Below are 24790 nucleotides of genomic sequence, written 5' to 3' on the forward strand. Positions count from 1 at the left end.
CTACATGAAAGTTGCTCAGAAAAACGAGACGAATCCGTATACGCGGTCCGTTTACCTGTTAGATGTCTCTAACTATCTGAACATGGAACATTCCCCCTTCGGTCATCTGTCTGACACAGGTCCGGAACCGGGAAAACATTCTCGGTTGATTTCCCCCTTCACCTTTATCGTGTAGCCATACGTTAGGTCACACCCGGCACATCATATTTCCATGTTATGCTTTGTGATGCTTTGTTTGCTTTATATTTATTATTTCTTCCCCCTCTTCTCTCGGTAGACCCCGAGACCGATGCCGCCCCTGTGATCGACTACGTCGACAATGACCCTTCTTCCTTTTCAGCGGAGCTTCCAGGCAAGCCCCCCTTTTGATCATCCCGATATCGCCCATTCCATTCTCTCATGTTTGCATTAGATTTTGCTACTGTTATTGTTGGCTCCTATTCTGATGCATAGCTTGCTTATTGTTACCTACCTGCTTATCCTAAACTTCTTAGTATAGGTTGGTTAGTGATCCATCAGTGACCCCAACCTGGTCCTTGTTGCCCCTGCTTCATCATCGACGACTCGATCAACATGATCGACGACCAGAGCCCGACACCTTACATCACATCACGCCCCTTTTGTTGCTCGACTCTGTAGAGTTACCATCGAGTGCCGAGGGTGGAACCTCATACATCACTCCTGATGAGATCTCTGTAGTGTAGCTTTTCGGTCGTGGTCATTGAGGGTGATTTCCTCCTTAACCACTTCCGATACGACTTTGTCGTGCAGCCCCTCAAGTGTGAACCCCTCAAGTGGAATACACTGAGGGTGGTTTCTCGGAATTTCCCCTTGGTGTTTGGACACACGGATACTTGGACTTTGCAACTGTTACTTCGAAAAGCAGGTCGACCCTGAGGGGTACCCACGAGTGATGTGGAGATGGGTTGACTTGGTCGGTACACGAGAGCTGAATACGAGGCGTGGCCGGGCATTCCTAGCCCTTGCCGCAAGTCCTCGAGACGGGGCGACGGGGTCACATCTTTCGTGAGTCTCTGCTCGTGACCGCACTACCAACACACTAACGGTTTGGATATTTGATCTGAGGGGCCTCTGGCCTGATAGCACTAACCATCATGTGGGCATAGTATGGTCATTCTGCGTCGCATGCATCAGCCGAAGCTTATTAGACGTCAGCGACTGAACGGCGTGCGTCGGGTTGGACTGGTAAGCTCCTGCCTTTTTTTAAGGAGGTAAATAGGTTTGCTCACCGGCCGCCCACGCAACGTGCTGGAGTTCCCAGGGCGATGGCCCATGACCCCTGGGGGCATAGGTTTAGTCCGGCGTGCTGACCTCTCTATTAAGCCTAGGTCGGGTTGCGGCGTATTGTTTGACCGAGGCCGGGTATGACCCAGGAAAGTGTGTCCGGCCGGAGTTAATCGAGCGTGATGGGTAAGTTGGTGCACCCCTGTAGGGAAGAAAACATCTATCGATAGCCTGTCCTACGGTAACGGACACTTGGAGTTGTATCCCAATTGATACAACTAAAACTGGATACTTGAGGTGATAACTGGATAGTATGGCTCTGGGATTGCTTTCTCGCAGGGAGTCGAGAAAGGATCTCCGGCCAAGGTTGATAACTCCGCTACTACTTTACTTTATGCTACTCTTATCTCTTCTGATTTTGCAAGATGCTTGAAGTTGCTTGAAGATGCTAGTCTTCGATAGGCTAGGCTTTCCCCTTCTCTTCTGGCATTCTGCAGTTTAGTCCACATATACTACCCATTTCATTGACACCGATGCATATGTAGTGTAGATCCTTACTTGCGAGTACTTTGGATGAGTACTCACGGTTGCTTTGCTCCCCCCTTTCCCCTCTTTTCCATTCTTCTCGGACGTCACAACCAGATGGTGGAGCCCAGGATCCAGATGCCACATTCGACAACGACTGCTACTACACTGAGGGTGCCTACTACTACGTGGAGGCCGCCGACGACCATGAGTAGTTAGGAGGCTCCCAGGCAGGAGGCCTTGCCTTTTCGATCGATGTTGCTTGTGTGCTAGCCTTCTTAAGGCAAACTTGTCTAACTTATGTCTGTTCTCAGATATTATTGCTTCCACTGACTCTTATGTTTTCGAGCTGATGTATTCGAGCCCTCGAGGCCCCTGGCTTGTAATATAAGGCTTGTATTATTTGAATTTGTGTCTCGAGTTGTTTTGATATCTTTCCGTGAGTCCTTGATCTTGATCGTACACATTTGCGTGTATGATTAGTGTACGATTGAATCGGGGACGTAACACCTATCTAGTCGCATATCCAACCCCAACACACAACTCATGCCTGACCCAGTTGCATGTCTAACCCTCACAGGCAACTTGTCTCGTCCCCAATCTAGTTGCATGTCCAAGACCAACACACAACTCGTCCGATCCAGTTGCATGTCCACCCTCGACATGTAACTTGTCCCTCCCCTATCTAGTTGCATGTAAACTCCAAAATGCAACTCGCCCGACCTAGTTGTATGTCCACCCTTGACACGTAACTTGCTTGTGCTCTCCTACCTACTTGCATGTCCAAATCCAACACGCAACTCACCCGATCCAGTTGCATGTTCACGCTTGGCATAAAACTCGCGCCCGACCCAGTGCAAGTCCGCCCTCAACACGCAACCTACCCCTGACCCTTTTTCATGTCCACCCTCCAAAGCAACTCGTGCCCGACCGAGTTGCATGTTTGCTTCCATGAGATTTTCTGTTGTGCATACACCGTTACCTCCATGGGTATGGTTAACTTTTGTGCGGTAATGTTTTAAGCAAAGATACTATGATAGTTTTTGTAAAAGAAATGACCAGGTGTGTTAATCTTGTTATATGTTTTGTTTCTACAGTTGGGGAGCACAAGTATTTCTTTTTGGCAGAGCTTTTAGGGAATGTTCACTTTGTCCTATAACAGTATAATCTGTGAGAATCGCAATGTGTCTTCTGATGGTAAAATGGTTTGGATGGATACAACGTTGCCTCCTTTCGGCCCTAATGACTTATGCAGGGGCAGACCCAGAATATTTGGCCATTGGGTTCACTTCGTGACTCGTTGTGAGAACTTAGTACTACTACCTCCGTCCTGGTTTATTGGTCCCCTTCGTATTTTGTGCTAAATTTTGACCATAGATCTAACTAACAAAATATTAATGTGTGTCACCAAAAATCATATAGTTAGTTTCATATTTGAACATGATTTCAATGATATTATTTTTGGTGACATGCATTAAACAATTTATTAGTTAAACTTAAGATCAAAATTTTGCATAAAATACGAAGGAGACCAATAAACCAAGACGGAGGTAGTAATATGTAAAGTCTAAGTCTAATTTAAATCATCTTAGAACAAAATTATAGCACCAAAAAACAACATAATGTGTAGAAATATGGTATCACATATCACATATAACTTATGTGTTATGGCATGCTTCAATTAGGAGGTGTTGTTTGCAGAATAACAGGCAAACCGTGCATGCACCATAACGTTCATTCATTTGTTAGACCACTTTTTTGTCCCTCCGAAGACAAAATTGCAGGAGGGTATCCTGTTTTTGTTTGTGTTTTCTTGAAAGACATGTTCTGATTTTCCTATGGTTTCCCTTTTCGCCTTTGGCCATCTGCAATATATCTGGGTAGCTTGAGATTTACAAGTGGTTTTACACATCACCTAGGTACATGCATTTTTGTGTCTGCCACTACAAGTCTGCAAGTGGGATAACATATGATACAAGCACTTCACATATTTTTTTTGCAGACAACCGAAAACAAAAAGCCCAGTAGGCTCAGCAAAAGGTTTGCAGACAACAAGTAGAACATCGGTGGACAATCACAACAACTACAAATGACAAGAGAAAAGAGGAACTACGGAGTAAAATGGGAGCACACTTTGTGCATAGACATCACTTAGATGTGACATTGTTATGTCACATCTATATGAGCCATAGACACACCCTTATTATATTGCTCCGCAGCAATACACATACACGGACATTGTGCTAGTTACCCTAACGTATGGTGGGCACTAGTATGAGCGGGGTTTTGCGGTGGAAGTTTATTTTTCCTTCCTCCTCCATGCTGACATCTTCAGGCTCCATCCCATCAGGAAGCGCCCACTGGAAGCAGCATAGCATATTGGCAAGCGTAAACTCCACAGTGGCAATGCCCATTGATATGCCTGGGCATATCCGTCGCCCCGTGCCGAACGGCAGCATCTGAGGATGCTCCCCCTTGAAGTCAATCTCGTTCCCCTCAAACCTCTCAGGGTTGAACTCTTCTGGGTGGTTAGGCCAGCTTGTTGGGTCTCTACCAATCGCCCATGCATTTACGTAGATCCGTGTCTTTGCTGGCACATCGTAGCCGCCAATCTGGATGTGCCGCATGGTTTCTCTCGGCACTAGCAGTGGTGCCGGTGGGTGCAGCCGCAGGGTCTCCTTCACCACTAGTTTAAGGTACTCGAGTTTGGACACATCTTCTGACCGCACCCTATCGTTCCTGCCCACAACAGCCCAGATCTCGGCTTGCACCTTGCTTAGCACACGCGGACTGCGGATCAGCTCGGACATCGCCCACAGAATCGTCACAGAGCTCGTGTCAACACCAGCAATGAACGTGTCCTGAAATTAAATAAAAATGCCAGTTAAAGCACGAAGATGGTGAGATTACTAGAATACCAGCTCTACTATTAGCTACCAATTGGTTATGGCCCGAGGATTTGAAGTTAATTAACGTACGAAGATTAGGGCCTTGACATGGTCCCTAGTGAAGTTGAGTTTGCCACGATGCTCCTTCCAGTGGGTGATGAGCACGTCGACGAGATCCCCGCCGTTGTCGGGCTTGGTGCGCTTAGGGTCCAGGTGTTGCTCAATGACCATCTCGAAGAAGGCGTCGAGTTGCTTGAAGATGCGCTCGCGCCGGGCAAAGGCGCCGGTGATATGGTCGATGAGCCGGCCGATGGCTTTGGGGAAGAAGTCCTCGGCCGAGGAGCTGGATAACACCTCTGCTGCCTCGTCCAGCGCGTGCTGGAAGTTGTTATTCTGTGTGAACTTATCGCTGCCGTAGATGTTGCCAAAAGCCACTGTGCCGATGATGCCATCGGAGAGGCTCAAGATGTGCTCGTCCAGCGCCACTGGCTTCCCTCCCGCACGCATAAGGGTGCTTATTAGTTTGTCCACCTGATCAAGAATACAATATATGTAATTTCAAACGCATGTTGCGTTCTGGTCGATCGTGAGTTTAAGACGTGAACTGAATAATCTTAGCCACTACTTAGCTAAGTAACTAGGGTGTTAACCCTTATATAGATAATGAAAAAAATTCCCACCGCATAAAAAAGAATACAGTATAGCTAATGTATCCACATATTATTAAAAGGAGGCGAACTAGGCTTCACATTTGTCCATACAAACCATGAAATAATATAGTGGTTGAGACACCACACTCGTCGACATAGACAAAATAATATGCTCCATCATTTTTATAGTGTATTCTTGTCTATATTAGTTGAGATTAAAGCTCCGTATGACATGACGGATGAGTCAACTGGTATGGAACACAACCCTTCCTGGTCGTACAGGGAGGTTTCATTTACAAAAGCAGTAATTTTAATACATCATTGCTTATCTATGTAGTAACTAAGAACTGAAGTGAATAAGAATTGGTCACGCCCAAATATCAAATATATCAACACATAGTAAATTAAATCTGTCCACGCGAGTGCACCGGTTATCCGGCCGGCTAGTTATTAAGTAACAGTACCAACAAGAAATTTAAACGACATCCATTTCTTGTGTACCTGCTCCTGCCGTGCGTACCATGCGGCCTTAACGCGGCGCCCGCTGAGAAGTTCGACCACCAGGAGCTTACGAATGTTGCGCCAATATGAGCCAAATGGTGCGAATGCCACGTTCTTGAGGTCATAGGTGAGGCGCTTCGGCCCGGGGGACACAGGCCGTGTGCAGCAGTCGAGGTCATGCACCTTGAGCCCCTCCCATGCCGCATCCGGCGACGACAAAACCACGGTCGGTGCTTTGCCGAGCTGAAGCTGCATCACCGGCCCGTGAAGCCGTGCCAGATCACGCAAAGTTCGATGCGGAAGCCGACCCAGCTGGTGCAGGTTGCCCAGGAAAGGCACCGGCGCTGGACCTGGTGGCAGCTTCATCTCTTTCTGGGAACACCTGCTCCGGCTCCGTGTCAACAGCAGGAGGGTAACAACAGAAACGAGTGCTAGGAGGATGAGCTCCCATTGCTGGATTAGGGAGAGCAGCAGGGTGGTGAGTGTGACCAACATTTTTGGCACTACTAACTGCTATAGCTAGCGCCTTGTCCTTGTGCTGGGAACAATCGAGATGCTAGCAGCACTGGTTTTGATTTTGCAGGCGCACCGGGATAGACTGGCTATATAAAGTAGGTGGTCTTGATTTTTGTCTTCCCCTCGACCCCGATTTTTTTGTAAACTCAGCAAAGACAGGAAACTCGGCAAATTGAGAGGTTTGCCCAGTGATGACAAAAAGAAACTCGACAACGTCTTCATTTGCTGAGTTACTTTCCAGACAAACTCGATCTGGCAAAGACCTGATAGATGGGCCCCACACAGACCTAACGAAGGCAACGTGACGGCGTGGCGACCTTTGCCGAGTTTCCACTAGCAGGAACTCGGCAAAAAATTGTATTTTCCTTTCTTTAATGAGGAAGGCCAGGCGTCCCACCTTTGCCGAGTACCCGCAATATAGAACTCGGCAAAGCCCTGCCCCTTCGTCTTCCTCAAATAACAGATGCGCGGAGTACGCCTCGACTCAAAAAAGCCCTAGCAGTCACCGTCGACACACCTCATCTCCCCACATCCGCCACTGCCGTGTCACCGCGCCGCCTCCACCTCCCCACAGCCACCGCCATCACCGTCACCTATCCCTGGATCATGTGGCCATCACCGGCTCCACCGCCGCTCCATCCACCGTGCCGCCACCGATTACCGTCGACGGCTCCACTGCCGCCTATCTCGGCCACGTCCGCAACGTAGCCGCCGTCGCTGCCTCCACCATGGCTGCAACCGGCATCATCGGCACCGCTGCGCCGCGGCTGTTGCCGTCGTAGCCGGTTCTACCGCGCCCGCGGCCGTAGTCCTCGTTGCCGGCTCAACAGTAAACCCGTTTCTCACGGGGCCGAGATGGATGGCGCTGATCTTGGGCGCGCGCAGGGCTACATATTACAAGCATCTTGTGGCATTATCATAGGACTACGAAATCAAGTACTCCAAGGGGGTAGTTTGACGGAATAAATTACATTGCACATGCCGACCTAAAGCAAAGTCTCCAATTTACTTATCATATACCCTTTGACATGGATTCACTTAAATAGTACTTAAAGTTCCCAACTTATATTGATTAATGAAGAATCAGTACAGTACTTGCAAACTTCAATAAGATCCTTCCACTAGTCAGTACCAACCTATTACTTCCTCGATGTCTCAAAACAACTGCAAGGAATACAGTTTTCAAGTTTCTAACTTTTAGAGACAATTCATGCAAGTTTTTATTCATACCACTAATGCACGCCTATCAATTTTAGAGACAATCCTAGACGTACAGGTGTTTTACGCGTCTGTGACGGACCCCCTCTCGCTAATTCGCTCGCCCCCCCTGATTTCAGGGGGTGGGGGCCCTGCTGCTAATCCTAAGCTAATCAATTTGCTCCACATCAGCCTGTACGATAAACCCTGTAAAACAAGCCTGTAGCTCTAGCATTACTCTAATCCATGACAGCAACCAATTACTATTCAACTCTCTAAAAAGATATAAGTGAAGCAAAAGAGTTCTTATCGTTTCTGTTAGGACTACCGCAATGCTCTAACAAGTATAATTGAAGCAAAAGAGCAATTCTATAAATTCATGACCATTCATGTCTCTCCAAAAGCATATTTATTTAGATATGATGATAGTAATGATCAGCAAACAAAAGTAAAGGACACTCCAAGAATAACACATATCATGTGAACAAATAAAAACATAGGTCCGACCGAGACAAACCAATAATTGTTGATGAAGAAGGGGATGAATATTTCCATGGGGTGCATTGTGCACCCCCAAGCTTGACTGCTTGCATCTCCTTATTCTTCTCATCTCACTATCTCACCTGAGTCTTAAACAGCGGCGGAGCTAGACAGAAAGCATTGGGGGGGCCAAACGCAAAAGATGAAGAGTTGGGGGGGGGGGGGCAAACGCTAATTTTCCCCTAAGCTAAGCCCTTGAAATAAAAAACTCTTCAGGAATATATACAAGGCTGGGGGGGGCACCCCCCCCCCCCCAGCTCACCACATAGCTCCACCGCTGATCTTAAAAACTTCCTCCACACAAAACTTTGCAGAACTTCATTAGAGGGTTTACTACAAACAATGTTCAATCATATTCATGCCTTGCTGTAACATGGTTGTATAATTATAATTCATCATTAGATACTGTATGCGAACAAAAGAAATTAAATTCTGACCCCCCCCCCCCCCCCCCCCCCAAAAAAAAGGAACAATAAAAGGCAATTATACACAGTTAAAGAAACTACAGCAGCACTCTGTCAAAATGGAACAGTCTGTAAATATGTGAATAATATTTATAATTCTGTAACTCAAAACATTCTGGAAAATTAGGGCGTGACAGAGAACTTGCAAATGTGTACTGTGTAAATAATTCGTAATTCTAACAGATACTATTGAATTGATCTGATTGTTTTAGTAGCTGCAAAGTTTACGTTTAAGCACAACAACACATAAACTTGCAAATTAACAATACTAATGGCAATTCCTGGCACTCTATCGAAAGAAAAGATGCATAATGAAGTTTTTACAGTAGCATCAACCTCATTGGCGCACAAAACAAATAAAAGATTAATTGTGCGTTGCGTCCGATAAGCGCTTTTTTCATTGCCTTTTAGCTAGGCATAGTAATTTTGGTGTAGTTTTCAAGTTTTCTCATCAAGTGTTCCCAAAGAATATGGTGCTCTGATGATGGATTCATAAACTAGTTTAATTATCTAACTTGGCAAGTGTTCCATTCCTTTTCTCATAGGGAACTAAAATTTTATATTACCTTCCTTCATGTAAATTACATGACATATCGTTCCCAAGAACGGTCTACCAAGTATTATAGGACATGAAGGATTGCATTCTGTATCCATTATTATGAACCAACAGGGACATAATTTCTATTAGCTATGATAGGTACATTATCTATTCTCCCCAAAGTTTTCTTAATGGTAGAATCATCTACGTGCAAACTTAAAGAACATTCAGACATAGGCTTTAAACCAAGTACATCGTATAAGGCTTTAGGCATGGTGGAAGCACTAGCACCTAAATCACTTAGAGCATTACATTCAAAGTTATTAATTGTGATCTTAACGGTAGGTTCCCATCCATCTTCAATTTTCCTAGGGATAGACGATTGTTGTTCTATTTTTTCTTCACTAGTCGTTATTACAGCTTCAGCAATATCTTTTGTAAAGGCTTTGTTTTGTTCAAGAGCATTAGGTGAACTGACCATGGCTTACAAGAGCTTAATAACTTCAGTACGAGTGCAATTATCATAACTAAAAGTCATACCATCAAAGGCAGTGGGATAAATATTACCTAATGTTTTGACTTCTTCAAGCAAACTTTTGACATTATTATTACAAGATTGAACACTCCTCGAATTCGCGGGATTATCTACCTATAGTCATGACCTCTCGAAGCCACCTTTATTGTCAACATAACTAATACCTCTAAACAAATTAGAAAGCCTGTCCACCAAAGGGGTTTCAACAATACCTAAAGTTTTGACCTCTTCCATACCCCTGGCAGCATAAATTTCAGCATTTTTAGCCTCTCTTCATTGTTGCTCTCCCTCTCTCCCTCTTCCTTCTAGCATACAAGTATTCACAACAATCACCATAGATTGACGTTTCTCATAAATTAGGATTCTCTTTCGACTTTAGATTATATAAGTTGTGTCTTTCGGGGGAGATTATATTTAACCTAATGTTTCCCTCTGGGTGCCTTTCGCAGCCTACACCAACTTATTAAGATTAATGTAATCAAAAGTGAAAGGTTCAATTTCAGGTAAACTCTCATATGGTGACACAAAGATTTCAGAAACCTTTAAGGCTTTAACTCATTTTGCAAGGGAGTCAAAGTCATCTTTAGAAGTTGGTAGAGGAGCTACCTAGAGGAGTGGATCCATAGGAGAGGAGAGTAGGGAGGTCTAGAGTGTGGAAGAGGAGCAGCCAATCCTCTAGTAAGGAGAGAAGAAGAAGGAGAGAAATGGACAGTACAACCTGGCTTATAAACGTGGGTGTCATTTACCAGTGATATGCACAATGATACACCTGCCACTGGTAAGTGGCACCCATGGCTAGTCTTGGCCAACTTATCAGTGGAGGGTGGGTTAGCTTGACCTCCACTGATACTTGAGTTACCAGTGGCGGGCAAGATGATGGACCCACGAGTGGTATGTGGCGCCCATGGTAAATTTGGGCCCAGATTAATAGTGGAGAGCGCATAATGAAGCCCACAACTAATAAGTGACCAGATTACCAGTGGCGGGTGCACATGCTTGCCCGCCCTAGTAATCTCACACCTCTAAGAAGTCCTACAATATTGTTAGTGTAGAAAATAAAATCCAGATCAAACGATGAAGCAACTATCTAAGTAGTGTACGTCACAACTTAAACCACAACCTATTGAGGTCATATTATGACACCATGACAATTTCAGGGAACTTGGGTTGTACATAATGATTTCTAACGGATGCATCCCCGAATTGTTTTTACTTTTTTGCCCAGTGTTTTACAAAAACCATTCGTCAAAACCTGTCCCGCTGCAAGTCTATCTTCAACCACGACTGAAATGGACACTTGTCCAAAATTTTCACCTGGGTGTTTTGTCCGAAAAACACTCGACAAACCACAAATATGCCGATTGTCCCTTTTTTTATAGAGAGTTTTACTGCCATAATCGACAGAGGGGTTGTTGCCAAGCGCCTGATAAAATACAGTTGGCAAACTACTCGACGCTAGGCAAATTTGTGGATTCAGATAATGTTTTTACAAATGACCGTTTAATCGAACAGCTTGTGCTAAGTAGCTTTGCTATGCTGGGTGGTAGTTAAAGCATAATCCTGTGCTTCTTGGTCGGCAAAGAAAGCACACACCTTGCTATTTGTCGGCCTATAACTTTTATTGTTGGAGTACTCTTAATGCCACTCTATGACAATATACAACTAATCTGATCCATTAAAAAAATACTCACGTATATATATATATATATATATATATATCGGATTTCTTCTCAAGCTATTACTATGTTCAATATCGATCCCAAGTAACATGATGTCCTTTGATTCCACCGCCATGGTTTTGTCTTGATTTTGGCTGCCGTCAGGTCATAGTCGCGCATGGCATGTGGGTCCCGTTGCTGATCGCATGCACGCTGCATGAACACGTTATTGTAGAAGAAATGAATTTCAACCGCGATTAAATAAAAGTATACTTGATTGCTGGCAAGTGTATTGTCCTCTTCTTTTAAATAAAAGTATACTTGATTAAGCAGCAGGAAGGGCATCCAATTCATATTGTTTGTGTTATTCTCTTCGTCCAACAAAGACATGAACAATATAGCACTGGTCTTCTGTGGGCCCTACTAGTCGTTTGTGGTTAACCTCCACTGGAAAGTTAGGTGCATATGGCAGCTAAAACTTAACCATTCATTGTTTATCGACAATAATAATACGTTCTTTGGGCACGACAGATAAGATATACTTTGTACTATTGGAATCTAGTTATATGACGGAATACTGCAAGTTAGGCGCATAGGTCATGGTGTGTGATAGGTTACCAACTTTTGAAACAATATTTATTATCTTATAATCTGCAATTGGATACATTGCTTATAGAGTGGCGAATAATAGAAGACTTGTGCATGACAGATAAGGTATACTTTGTACTATTGCCATCTAGTTATATGACAGAATACTGCATGTTTGGTGCATTGGGCAGTTTTAAAAAAAAAGGTGCATAGGGCAGCCAAACTTAACCATTTATTGTTTATAGACAATAAAAATACCCGCGCCAGGTCATGATGCGTGATAGGTTACCAACTTTTGAAACAATCTTTATTATCACATAATCTGCAATTGAATACAATGTTTATAGAGTGGCGAATGAGAGAAGACTTGGGCATGACAGATAAGATATACTACATACTTTTGGCATCTAGTTATATGATGGAATACTGCGTGTTAGGTGCATATGATAGACAAACTTGATCATTTATTGTTTATAGAAAATAAAAGTACCTGCGCCAGGTCATGGTGCGTGATAGGTTACCAACTTTTGAAATGATCTTTATTATCATATAATCTGCAATTGGATACATTGTTTATAGAGTGGCGAATAAGAGAAGACATGGGCATGACAGATAAGATATATACTTTCTACTATTGGCATCTAGTTAATTAGATGACGGAATGTTTCATGTTAGGCGCATATGGCAGCCACAGACAATAATAATACGTGCCCCAGTTCATGATGCGTCATATGTTGCCAACTTTTGTAACGATCTTTATTATCATATAATCTGCAATTGGATTGTTTCAAACAGTCGACAAAACTACAAGCATTATCGATCGTATATAGTAACTGGAAAATGATCTGTGTCAGCCGGCTGCCATTGTCGTATCTGTCGCGCGCGGAACTGTCGAATCGCAACTCATGTAGCTTCTTGATGTGTCTCCATGACCGTCGCGTGCTGAACTGTCGAATCGCAACTCGTGTAGCTTCTTGGTGTGTTTCCATGACCGTAGCTTCTTGACGTGTTTCCCTTTTGAGTTCTGCCAGCAATGCGTTTTTATTGCCACGTAGCTACATGGGAATGTGCCGAGAACACCTACGTCAGTGGAAGCACACAACATGCAAGCGATTATCACGGTTCTTCGGCCCTGAAGAGCTGCCCCCCCCCCCCCCCCCTGCTGGAAGGTCGAACGCTGACGCTGCCAAAATTATTTACCTTGCACCTGTCAAAAGAATATTTTATTTACACTTGGATGATTTTTGGCAGTCATGGGAAAAATGTTGCAGTGATATTATAAATGTTTTTTTGTGGCGTCCTTTAAAAATGTTTTGCAACACCATAGCTTTTTCTTTTTTGCGAATATGCAACGCGGTAGTTTTGTTTGCAAGCAGAGACCACTCAACTTTAGTCCTTTTTTTTCAGAGTAACTTCACTCCATGTTTTTCTTTTGCGGGGTAAATAGGAGTTTCATTCCATAATGATAGGGTTACAGTCTAGTGGCAGTAGTGCCTCAATACACGAAAGGACCACGGTGTAGCCATACAATAGTAGTACATATAGAGCGACTATAACTAGCCAAACGATCTGCTACCCTATTTTGGTCATGGGAAATTTTCTGGGGAATAAACTCCCTATCAATCATCAAAAACTTTATCTCAGCAACTAGATGACCATACGGAGAGCGATCCAGATTATCACCCTTGAGAGAAGCCAATGCTGTCGACGAATCAGACTGCACAATGATCGGGCCTTCAAAGTGTTGTTTTGCTACTGCCATACCTTGCATCAAAGTGTGAATCTCGGCCTCCAAAGCATCATTACAGTTAAACAAGAACTTATATGCCTAAAAAATAACACTCCCATCCTGTCTCCGTAGGACCATACCGGTGGCCGCAGACCCGTCGGCCTCTGAAAATGCTCCGTCCACCGAGAGGGCCACATGATCTACAGGGGGTTGTGGCCACGGCGGGGGCTGTGGTGAGACCTTGATCACAGGAGATGGAAGTAAATCTTGGCATGTCATTTTCCCCTTAATAATTTCCTCCATAGTATAACTTTGGTCCATGTTGCCCACAAGGGCCAACTGCAGTGAGATAAGAGAGGTGAGAAGGTGGCAACCTGTTTTAGCCCATGAAAATATATTTCTTAAGGAACGGATCTCTAGTTTTTTTGAAGGGTGGATTTTATTGGCTCAAAGTGAAGCATCAAGAGGGTACAAACACGATGAGCACACTTTCTGCCACTGCATAGCAAGGATGCACACAATCAATATCAACGCACACAAAAACCACGCCAACAAAGAGCAAAGTCATAACACCATAGGCGAGGAAAAAAGAAAGAACCCCCCCCCCCTTCTTGAAGGTGACATTCTTGAAGGGTGGATTTTATTGGCTCAAAGTGAAGAATCAAGAAGGTACAAACATGATGAGCAAACTTTCTGCCACTGCATAGCAAGGATGCACACAATCAATATCAACGCACACAAAAACCACGCCAACAAAGAGCAAAGTCATAACACCATAGGCGAGGAAAAAAGAAAGAACCCCTCCCCCCCAAAGTGATATGATATGTGATCGACAAACTACAGGAAAGACCATATCTGAACCAACCATTTCATAACACCACATGGACGATGAGGTTCTTCAACAGCAACACCTTCAAGAAGGGAATGACAATTAATCGCCACAGTCACTAAATCCAATTAGTCTGCCAGAATCAAGGTTTTCCTTATGAAGAAACAATCTAAACATATCCGAGCAATGACTTCAACAAGGTAATGGCATATAAACATCTTCGTTGCAAGCTATGACCAACTCGTGTCAAACCTGGGCTTTCCTTAAGAAATTGGGTGCTCGAGAAGCACCACCATCGAAGTCACTCATGTGATGTCGCCACCATTTTCCGCAATCCCTGCAAGTACATACGATGTGACCGCCGCCACCGCACAACCATCCCTCTACGTCAAGTACTCATTCATAGTTTACATATAATCGCCGAACTCAACCACCGAATATAGAGAGACGAATTGTCCCAAAGATATTCCACTGGCCACCGACATCATGGAGCCGTGGGAGGTCGATGCACAGTCTGCAGCCACCGCTACCGCCAGAAGCCCCGTGTGCCGATGAGGGGAGGCCAAGCCGTAGTCCATCATGGCCTGACTCCCCAAGCGCCATCGGGGGACGCACACAACCACTGGAACAAATCAAATCCCGGCCACGGCACCACCTCATCCAGCGCTCGCCCATCCACGCCAGGAACAAGTCCAAACTTGGCTTGCCACAACACCCCATCCAGCACTCACCATCGTTGTTCAAGACCCGCTGCTAGGGACCGCTGCCCGCGTCCACCCAGCCACCGAGTCCCGCCAGGACCTCGCATCTGAGCTTGTGCTGATGTGCTGCCCATATCGGTGTGCACCAGATCTAGGTGCCACCGCGAGAAGAATCCCCGTTGTCGCAATTGGCTACACGGGCTTCGCTAGGGTTCAACAAGGCACGCCCGAGCCGCACTGGGCAAGCCGACGCGGGGTCCCTCCATGTCGATAGAAGTGTTTACAAGACACATTGAAAGATGCATGATGTAGGCAGTCACTACTGGGAAACTTCTTATAGATGGATCTTTACCAACGCCAGGCAATGGGGCAAAGGCATGCCCATCATTGGTATTTAGTACTATTTATATGAACTCTACGTGAAAACTATTTTGATTAACCTACACGAAACATTCTCAAATTTTTAAAAAGCGTGTAATTGACATATCACGACACCATAACAAGTCTCATGATTTTCTGGTTCCCCTCGATTTTTTATAGAATTAAAATAGCAACCCCCTACACGTCGGTGGCCGAGTCATGTTTCAGGTTGCCGAGAGGACTGTGCGAGAACATGACTTCAATTATCAGGCAATTTTGGTGGGGGAGTAAACAAGGAAGAAGGAAACCGAGCTGGGTGGCGTGGGATATTATGACTAGGCCAAAACACCTGGGAGGTCTGGGTTTTCGTGACCTGGAGGTTTTCAACTTGGCATTACTCGCACGTCAAGCATGGCGGACTATGAATGACGAGTCGTCTCTCGGTACACGATTGCTGAAAGCTGTATATTTCCCTGACAACTCGCTACTGGAAGCCGAGCTAGGTCCTCATCAGTCTCAGATTTGGAGGGCGATTCTTGATGGCCGAGACATCCTATCACAGGGGATAGTACGGAGGATTGGAGACGGGAAGACTACAGATATATGGCTGCATAACTGGATTCCTAGGGATAACTACAAGAGGCCCATCACGTCACTCATGCCTAATCCCCCCACCAAGGTGGCGCAGCTGATCAATGCAGCTACGGCCTCATGGAATGAGGAGTATATACGCACTATATTCACACCTTTTGATGCTGCAGTGATCTTGAAGATACCTTTATGTACACGGAGGATTCCAGATTTTTGGGCCTGGCACGAGGAGAGTCGAGGTATATTCAGTGTGAGGTCAGCATACCGAATGATAATGCGGACGAAGCTGGGTCGAGAAGCGTGGATACACGAAGAGGAGGGAACCTCAGTTGGCCAGAATGAGAGCAATATGTGGAGTATGATATGGCACATTCAGGTTCCGTCCAAATTGAGAATGTTTGTATGGCGCCTTGCTAGGCATTCCATGCCCTGTGGGGAGGTTCTAAAGCATCGTAATATGGCAACGACTGACACTTGTATGCTGTGTGGGGCGATGGATACTTGGAAACATGCTTTATTGAAATGCCCAATGGCGGGCGGTGTGTGGGCATTGGCCCCTGATGATCTTGTGCAGGCCATGAGTGAGCGGCAAGAGGACAGGGCCAAGGACTGGCTCTTTGCTATACATAAAACGTTGCCGACAGATTTATTTGAAAGGCTCATAGTGACACTTTGGGCAATCTGGGGAGTGAGGAGAAAGGCTATCCATGAGGATATTTTTCAGTCTCCAAGCGCCACTAATGGTTTCATCAATAGCTACTTGAGGGATCTCCCTGTTATGAAACCCAAGCATCAGATACCAAGCGATGCTGCAGCTACTAGGTCCACTCGATGGATCAGGCCGGTTGAGGATACAGCAAAGGTGAATGTGGATGCCGCTGTCTCTCGACGCGGCTTCGGTGCGGTTGGCGCCATATGCAGGGATCAGGACGGGATTTTCCTGGGAGCGTCCTCCCTTTTTTTCATAAATATAGATGATCCACACACCCTCGAGGCGCTTGCGATAAGGGAGGCTTTAGCTCTCTCAGACGACCTTTATCTTCGGAGGATCCATGTCGCATCGGACTATAAGGGGGTGGTCGAGGAAGTACGGAAGAAAAATGCAGCAAATTATGGAGCAATTATTCATGAAATAGTAGACCACTCTTTGTCTTTTGATTTCTGTAAATTTAGTTATGAGTTTAGGAGCTTGAACTATGAAGCTCACAACTTAGCGAAACATGCTCTTACTCTCGGTGATGGCCGCCATGTTTGGTTAGGGCATCCCAGAAACCTCTCTTTCGTCCCTGTAAACGTGGTGACGGGTTAATAAAGAGTTTCGCGAGGTTGTCTCAAAAAAAAAGCTACCCCCCTTCTAAATACTCTAACTACCGTATGATAGGTGGCCCCACTCCTCTAATTAACCCCCCCCCTTAATACATTGTTAAACTTGTTACAATGACACCTGGGGCCCACAACTGAACAGTCAACTGTTGACTGCTGGGTCAACAGTTGACCTGACCTTGCTGGTCAGTGCTGGGTACACTTTCGGGTGCATCTAACCTTTTCCTTTTACTTTATTTTCGAATTTAAATAAGTCCAGAAATTACTGAAAATCATTTAATCTTTGAAAATTACTAGGAAATAAACCGTAACTCGGATGAAAATGTTTTCTACATGAAAGTTGCTCAGAAAAACGAGACGAATCCGTATACGCGGTCCGTTTACCTGTCAGATGTTTCTAACTATCTGAACATGGAACATTCCCCCTCCGGTCATCTGTCTGACACAGGTCCGGAACCGGGAAAACATTCTCGGTTGATTTCCCCCTTCACCTTTATCGTGTAGCCATACGTTAGGTCACACCCGGCACATCATATTGCCATGTTATGCTTTGTGATGCTTTGTTTGCTTTATATTTATTATTTCTTCCCCCTCTTCTCTCGGTAGACCCCGAGACCGATGCCGCCCCTATGATCGACTACGTCGACAATGACCCTTCTTCCTTTTCAGCGGAGCTTCCAGGCAAGCCCCCCTTTTGATCATCCCGATATCGCCCATTCCATTCTCTCATGTTTGCATTAGATTTTGCTACTGTTATTGTTGGCTCCTATTCTGATGCATAGCCTACTTATTGTTACCTACCTGCTTATCCTAAACTTCTTAGTATAGGTTGGTTAGTGATCCATCAGTGACCCCAACCTGGTCCTTGTTGCCCCTGCTTCATCATCGACGACTCGATCAACATGATCGACGACCAGAGCCCGACACCTTACATCACATCACGCCCCTTTTGTTGCTCGACTCTGCAGAGTTACCATCGAGTGCCGAGGGTGGAACCTCATACATCACTCCTGATGAGATCTCTGTAGTGTAGCTTTTCGGTCGTGGTCATTGAGGGTGATTTCCTCCTTAACCACTTCCGATACGACTCTGTCGTGCAACCCCTCAAGTGTGAACCCCTTAAGTGGAATACACTGAGGGTGGTTTCTCGGAATTTCCCCTTGGTGTTTGGACACACGGATACTTGGACTTTGCAACTGTTACTTGGAAAGGCAGGTCGACCCTGAGGGGTACCCACGAGTGATGTGGAGATGGGTTGACTTGGTCGGTACACGAGAGCTGAATACGAGGCGTGGCCGGGCATTCCTAGCCCTTGCCGCAAGTCCTCGAGACGGGGCGACGGGGTCACATCTTTCTTGAGTCTCTGCTCGTGACCGCACTACCAACACACTAACGGTTTGGATATTTGATCTGAGGGGCCTCTGGCCTGATAGCACTAACCATCATGTGGGCATAGTATGGTCGTTCTGCGTCACATGCATCAGCCGAAGCTTATTAGACGTCAGCGACTGAACGACGTGCGCCGGGTTGGACTGGTAAGCTCCTGCCTTTTTTAAGGAGGTAAATAGGTTTGCTCACCGGCCGCCCACGCAACGTGCTGGAGTTCCCGGGGCGATGACCCATGACCCCTGGGGGCATAGGTTTAGTCCGGCGTGCTGACCTCTCTATTAAGCCTAGGTCGGGTTGCGGCGTATTGTTTGACCGAGGCCGGGTATGACCCAGGAAAGTGTGTCCGGCCGGAGTTAATCGAGCGTGATGGGTAAGTTGGTGCACCCCTGCAGGGAAGAAAACATCTATCGATAGCCTGTCCTACGGTAATGGACACTTGGAGTTGTATCCCGATTGATACAACTAAAACTGGATACTTGAGGTGATAACTGGATAGTATGGCTCTGGGATTGCTTTCTCGCAGGGAGTCGAGAAAGGATCTCCGGCCAAGGTTGATAACTCCGCTACTACTTTACTTTATGCTACTCTTATCTCTTCTGATTTTGCAAGATGCTTGAAGTTGCTTGAAGATGCTAGTCTTCGATAGGCTAGGCTTTCCCCTTCTCTTCTGGCATTCTGCAGTTTAGTCCACATATACTACCAATTTCATTGACACCGATGCATATGTAGTGTAGATCCTTACTTGCGAGTACTTTGGATGAGTACTCACGGTTGCTTTGCTCCCCCCTTTCCCCCCTTTTCCATTCTTCTCGGACGTCACAACCAGATGGTGGAGCCCAGGATCCAGATGCCACATTCGACGACGACTGCTACTACACTGAGGGTGCCTACTACTACGTGGAGGCCGCCGACGACCATGAGTAGTTAGGAGGCTCCCAGGCAGGAGGCCTTGCCTTTTCGATCGATGTTGCTTTTGTGCTAGCCTTCTTAAGGCAAACTTGTATAACTTATGTCTGTACTCAGATATTATTGCTTCCACTGACTCTTATGTTTTCGAGCTGATGTATTCGAGCCCTCGAGGCCCCTGGCTTGTAATATAAGGCTTGTATTATTTTAATTTGTGTCTCGAGTTGTTTTGATATCTTTCCGTGAGTCCTTGATGTTGATCGTACACATTTGCGTGTATGATTAGTGTACGATTGAATCGGGGACGTAACACCTATCTAGTCGCATATCCAACCCCAACACACAACTCATGCCTGACCCAGTTGCATGTCTAACCCTCACAGGCAACTTGTCTCGTCCCCAATCTAGTTGCATGTCCAAGACCAACACACAACTCGTCCGATCCAGTTGCATGTCCACCCTCGACATGTAACTTGTCCCTCCCCTATCTAGTTGCATGTAAACTCCAAAATGCAACTCGCCCGACCTAGTTGTATGTCCACCCTTGACACGTAACTTGCTTGTGCTCTCCTACCTACTTGCATGTCCAAATCGAACACGCAACTCACCCGATCCAGTTGCATGTTCACGCTTGGCATAAAACTCGCGCCCGACCCAGTGCAAGTCCGCCCTCAACACGCAACCTACCCCTGACCCTTTTTCATGTCCACCCTCCAAAGCAACTCGTGCCCGACCGAGTTGCATGTTTGCTTCCATGAGATTTTCTGTTGTGCATACACCGTTACCTCCATGGGTATGGTTAACTTTTGTGCGGTAATGTTTTAAGCAAAGATACTATGATAGTTTTTGTAAAAGAAATGACCAGGTGTGTTAATCTTGTTATATGTTTTGTTTCTACAGTTGGGGAGCACAAGTATTTCTTTTTGGCAGAGCTTTCAGGGAATGTTCACTTTGTCCTATAACAGTATAATCTGTGAGAATCGCAATGTGTCTTCTGATGGTAAAATGGTTTGGATGGATACAACGTTGCCTCCTTTCGGCCCTAATGACTTATGCAGGGGCAGACCCAGAATATTTGGCCATTGGGTTCACTTCGTGACTCGTTGTGAGAACTTAGTACTACTACCTCCGTCCTGGTTTATTGGTCCCCTTCGTATTTTGTGCTAAATTTTGACCATAGATCTAACTAACAAAATATTAATGTGTGTCACCAAAAATCATATAGTTAGTTTCATATTTGAACATGATTTCAATGATATTATTTTTGGTGACATGCATTAAACAATTTATTAGTTAAACTTAAGATCAAAATTTTGCATAAAATACGAAGGAGACCAATAAACCAAGACGGAGGTAGTAATATGTAAAGTCTAAGTCTAATTTAAATCATCTTAGAACAAAATTATAGCACCAAAAAACAACATAATGTGTAGAAATATGGTATCACATATCACATATAACTTATGTGTTATGGCATGCTTCAATTAGGAGGTGTTGTTTGCAGAATAACAGGCAAACCGTGCATGCACCATAACGTTCATTCATTTGTTAGACCACTTTTTTGTCCCTCCGAAGACAAAATTGCAGGAGGGTATCCTGTTTTTGTTTGTGTTTTCTTGAAAGACATGTTCTGATTTTCCTATGGTTTCCCTTTTCGCCTTTGGCCATCTGCAATATATCTGGGTAGCTTGAGATTTACAAGTGGTTTTACACATCACCTAGGTACATGCATTTTTGTGTCTGCCACTACAAGTCTGCAAGTGGGATAACATATGATACAAGCACTTCACATATTTTTTTTGCAGACAACCGAAAACAAAAAGCCCAGTAGGCTCAGCAAAAGGTTTGCAGACAACAAGTAGAACATCGGTGGACAATCACAACAACTACAAATGACAAGAGAAAAGAGGAACTACGGAGTAAAATGGGAGCACACTTTGTGCATAGACATCACTTAGATGTGACATTGTTATGTCACATCTATATGAGCCATAGACACACCCTTATTATATTGCTCCGCAGCAATACACATACACGGACATTGTGCTAGTTACCCTAACGTATGGTGGGCACTAGTATGAGCGGGGTTTTGCGGTGGAAGTTTATTTTTCCTTCCTCCTCCATGCTGACATCTTCAGGCTCCATCCCATCAGGAAGCGCCCACTGGAAGCAGCATAGCATATTGGCAAGCGTAAACTCCACAGTGGCAATGCCCATTGATATGCCTGGGCATATCCGTCGCCCCGTGCCGAACGGCAGCATCTGAGGATGCTCCCCCTTGAAGTCAATCTCGTTCCCCTCAAACCTCTCAGGGTTGAACTCTTCTGGGTGGTTAGGCCAGCTTGTTGGGTCTCTACCAATCGCCCATGCATTTACGTAGATCCGTGTCTTTGCTGGCACATCGTAGCCGCCAATCTGGATGTGCCGCATGGTTTCTCTCGGCACTAGCAGTGGTGCCGGTGGGTGCAGCCGCAGGGTCTCCTTCACCACTAGTTTAAGGTACTCGAGTTTGGACACATCTTCTGACCGCACCCTATCGTTCCTGCCCACAACAGCCCAGATCTCGGCTTGCACCTTGCTTAGCACACGCGGACTGCGGATCAGCTCGGACATCGCCCACAGAATCGTCACAGAGCTCGTGTCAACACCAGCAATGAACGTGTCCTGAAATTAAATAAAAATGCCAGTTAAAGCACGAAGATGGTGAGATTACTAGAATACCAGCTCTACTATTAGCTACCAATTGGTTATGGCCCGAGGATTTGAAGTTAATTAACGTACGAAGATTAGGGCCTTGACATGGTCCCTAGTGAAGTTGAGTTTGCCACGATGCTCCTTCCAGTGGGTGATGAGCACGTCGACGAGATCCCCGCCGTTGTCGGGCTTGGTGCGCTTAGGGTCCAGGTGTTGCTCAATGACCATCTCGAAGAAGGCGTCGAGTTGCTTGAAGATGCGCTCGCGCCGGGCAAAGGCGCCGGTGATATGGTCGATGAGCCGGCCGATGGCTTTGGGGAAGAAGTCCTCGGCCGAGGAGCTGGATAACACCTCTGCTGCCTCGTCCAGCGCGTGCTGGAAGTTGTTATTCTGTGTGAACTTATCGCTGCCGTAGATGTTGCCAAAAGCCACTGTGCCGATGATGCCATCGGAGAGGCTCAAGATGTGCTCGTCCAGCGCCACTGGCTTCCCTCCCGCACGCATAAGGGTGCTTATTAGTTTGTCCACCTGATCAAGAATACAATATATGTAATTTCAAACGCATGTTGCGTTCTGGTCGATCGTGAGTTTAAGACGTGAACTGAATAATCTTAGCCACTACTTAGCTAAGTAACTAGGGTGTTAACCCTTATATAGATAATGAAAAAAATTCCCACCGCATAAAAAAGAATACAGTATAGCTAATGTATCCACATATTATTAAAAGGAGGCGAACTAGGCTTCACATTTGTCCATACAAACCATGAAATAATATAGTGGTTGAGACACCACACTCGTCGACATAGACAAAATAATATGCTCCATCATTTTTATAGTGTATTCTTGTCTATATTAGTTGAGATTAAAGCTCCGTATGACATGACGGATGAGTCAACTGGTATGGAACACAACCCTTCCTGGTCGTACAGGGAGGTTTCATTTACAAAAGCAGTAATTTTAATACATCATTGCTTATCTATGTAGTAACTAAGAACTGAAGTGAATAAGAATTGGTCACGCCCAAATATCAAATATATCAACACATAGTAAATTAAATCTGTCCACGCGAGTGCACCGGTTATCCGGCCGGCTAGTTATTAAGTAACAGTACCAACAAGAAATTTAAACGACATCCATTTCTTGTGTACCTGCTCCTGCCGTGCGTACCATGCGGCCTTAACGCGGCGCCCGCTGAGAAGTTCGACCACCAGGAGCTTACGAATGTTGCGCCAATATGAGCCAAATGGTGCGAATGCCACGTTCTTGAGGTCATAGGTGAGGCGCTTCGGCCCGGGGGACACAGGCCGTGTGCAGCAGTCGAGGTCATGCACCTTGAGCCCCTCCCATGCCGCATCCGGCGACGACAAAACCACGGTCGGTGCTTTGCCGAGCTGAAGCTGCATCACCGGCCCGTGAAGCCGTGCCAGATCACGCAAAGTTCGATGCGGAAGCCGACCCAGCTGGTGCAGGTTGCCCAGGAAAGGCACCGGCGCTGGACCTGGTGGCAGCTTCATCTCTTTCTGGGAACACCTGCTCCGGCTCCGTGTCAACAGCAGGAGGGTAACAACAGAAACGAGTGCTAGGAGGATGAGCTCCCATTGCTGGATTAGGGAGAGCAGCAGGGTGGTGAGTGTGACCAACATTTTTGGCACTACTAACTGCTATAGCTAGCGCCTTGTCCTTGTGCTGGGAACAATCGAGATGCTAGCAGCACTGGTTTTGATTTTGCAGGCGCACCGGGATAGACTGGCTATATAAAGTAGGTGGTCTTGATTTTTGTCTTCCCCTCGACCCCGATTTTTTTGTAAACTCAGCAAAGACAGGAAACTCGGCAAATTGAGAGGTTTGCCCAGTGATGACAAAAAGAAACTCGACAACGTCTTCATTTGCTGAGTTACTTTCCAGACAAACTCGATCTGGCAAAGACCTGATAGATGGGCCCCACACAGACCTAACGAAGGCAACGTGACGGCGTGGCGACCTTTGCCGAGTTTCCACTAGCAGGAACTCGGCAAAAAATTGTATTTTCCTTTCTTTAATGAGGAAGGCCAGGCGTCCCACCTTTGCCGAGTACCCGCAATATAGAACTCGGCAAAGCCCTGCCCCTTCGTCTTCCTCAAATAACAGATGCGCGGAGTACGCCTCGACTCAAAAAAGCCCTAGCAGTCACCGTCGACACACCTCATCTCCCCACATCCGCCACTGCCGTGTCACCGCGCCGCCTCCACCTCCCCACAGCCACCGCCATCACCGTCACCTATCCCTGGATCATGTGGCCATCACCGGCTCCACCGCCGCTCCATCCACCGTGCCGCCACCGATTACCGTCGACGGCTCCACTGCCGCCTATCTCGGCCACGTCCGCAACGTAGCCGCCGTCGCTGCCTCCACCATGGCTGCAACCGGCATCATCGGCACCGCTG

The 24790-nt window shown here is 45.9% G+C and overlaps 2 protein-coding genes across 2 annotated transcripts; both read right to left on the reverse strand.

The window, feature by feature from the left end:
- Positions 1–3740: 3740 nt before the first annotated feature.
- Positions 3741–6437, reverse strand: LOC123117905 (4-hydroxyphenylacetaldehyde oxime monooxygenase-like). Its single transcript, XM_044538570.1, has 3 exons — positions 5810–6437; positions 4749–5189; positions 3741–4631 (listed from the first exon to the last, which is right to left on the reverse strand). Exons 1-3 carry the CDS (start codon positions 6302–6304, stop codon positions 4023–4025), a joined length of 1545 nt encoding a protein of 514 aa, XP_044394505.1. The 5' UTR covers positions 6305–6437; the 3' UTR covers positions 3741–4022.
- A 15009-nt stretch (positions 6438–21446) lies between these two features.
- On the reverse strand, positions 21447–24143 carry LOC123117907 (4-hydroxyphenylacetaldehyde oxime monooxygenase-like). Its single transcript, XM_044538571.1, has 3 exons — positions 23516–24143; positions 22455–22895; positions 21447–22337 (listed from the first exon to the last, which is right to left on the reverse strand). The coding sequence occupies exons 1-3, from the start codon at positions 24008–24010 to the stop codon at positions 21729–21731; spliced, it is 1545 nt and encodes a 514-aa protein (XP_044394506.1). The 5' UTR covers positions 24011–24143; the 3' UTR covers positions 21447–21728.
- Positions 24144–24790: the final 647 nt, after the last annotated feature.

Source organism: Triticum aestivum, chromosome 5B (genome assembly GCF_018294505.1).
Source record: "Triticum aestivum cultivar Chinese Spring chromosome 5B, IWGSC CS RefSeq v2.1, whole genome shotgun sequence".
NCBI classification, from domain to species: Eukaryota; Viridiplantae; Streptophyta; class Magnoliopsida; order Poales; family Poaceae; genus Triticum; species Triticum aestivum.

Bases quoted from the DNA above. Each gene is read 5' to 3' on its own strand.
- LOC123117907 (XM_044538571.1), bottom strand. From the start codon at position 24,010: ATGTTGGTCACACTCACCACCCTGCTGCTCTCCCTAATCCAGCAATGG. The intron at 22,896-23,515 runs GTACACAAGAAA...ATTCTTGATCAG, and splicing joins GGTACGCACGGCAGGAGCAG to GTGGACAAACTAATAAGCAC. The intron at 22,338-22,454 runs GTACGTTAATTA...ATTTAATTTCAG, and splicing joins ATGTCAAGGCCCTAATCTTC to GACACGTTCATTGCTGGTGT.
- LOC123117905 (XM_044538570.1), bottom strand. From the start codon at position 6,304: ATGTTGGTCACACTCACCACCCTGCTGCTCTCCCTAATCCAGCAATGG. The intron at 5,190-5,809 runs GTACACAAGAAA...ATTCTTGATCAG, and splicing joins GGTACGCACGGCAGGAGCAG to GTGGACAAACTAATAAGCAC. The intron at 4,632-4,748 runs GTACGTTAATTA...ATTTAATTTCAG, and splicing joins ATGTCAAGGCCCTAATCTTC to GACACGTTCATTGCTGGTGT.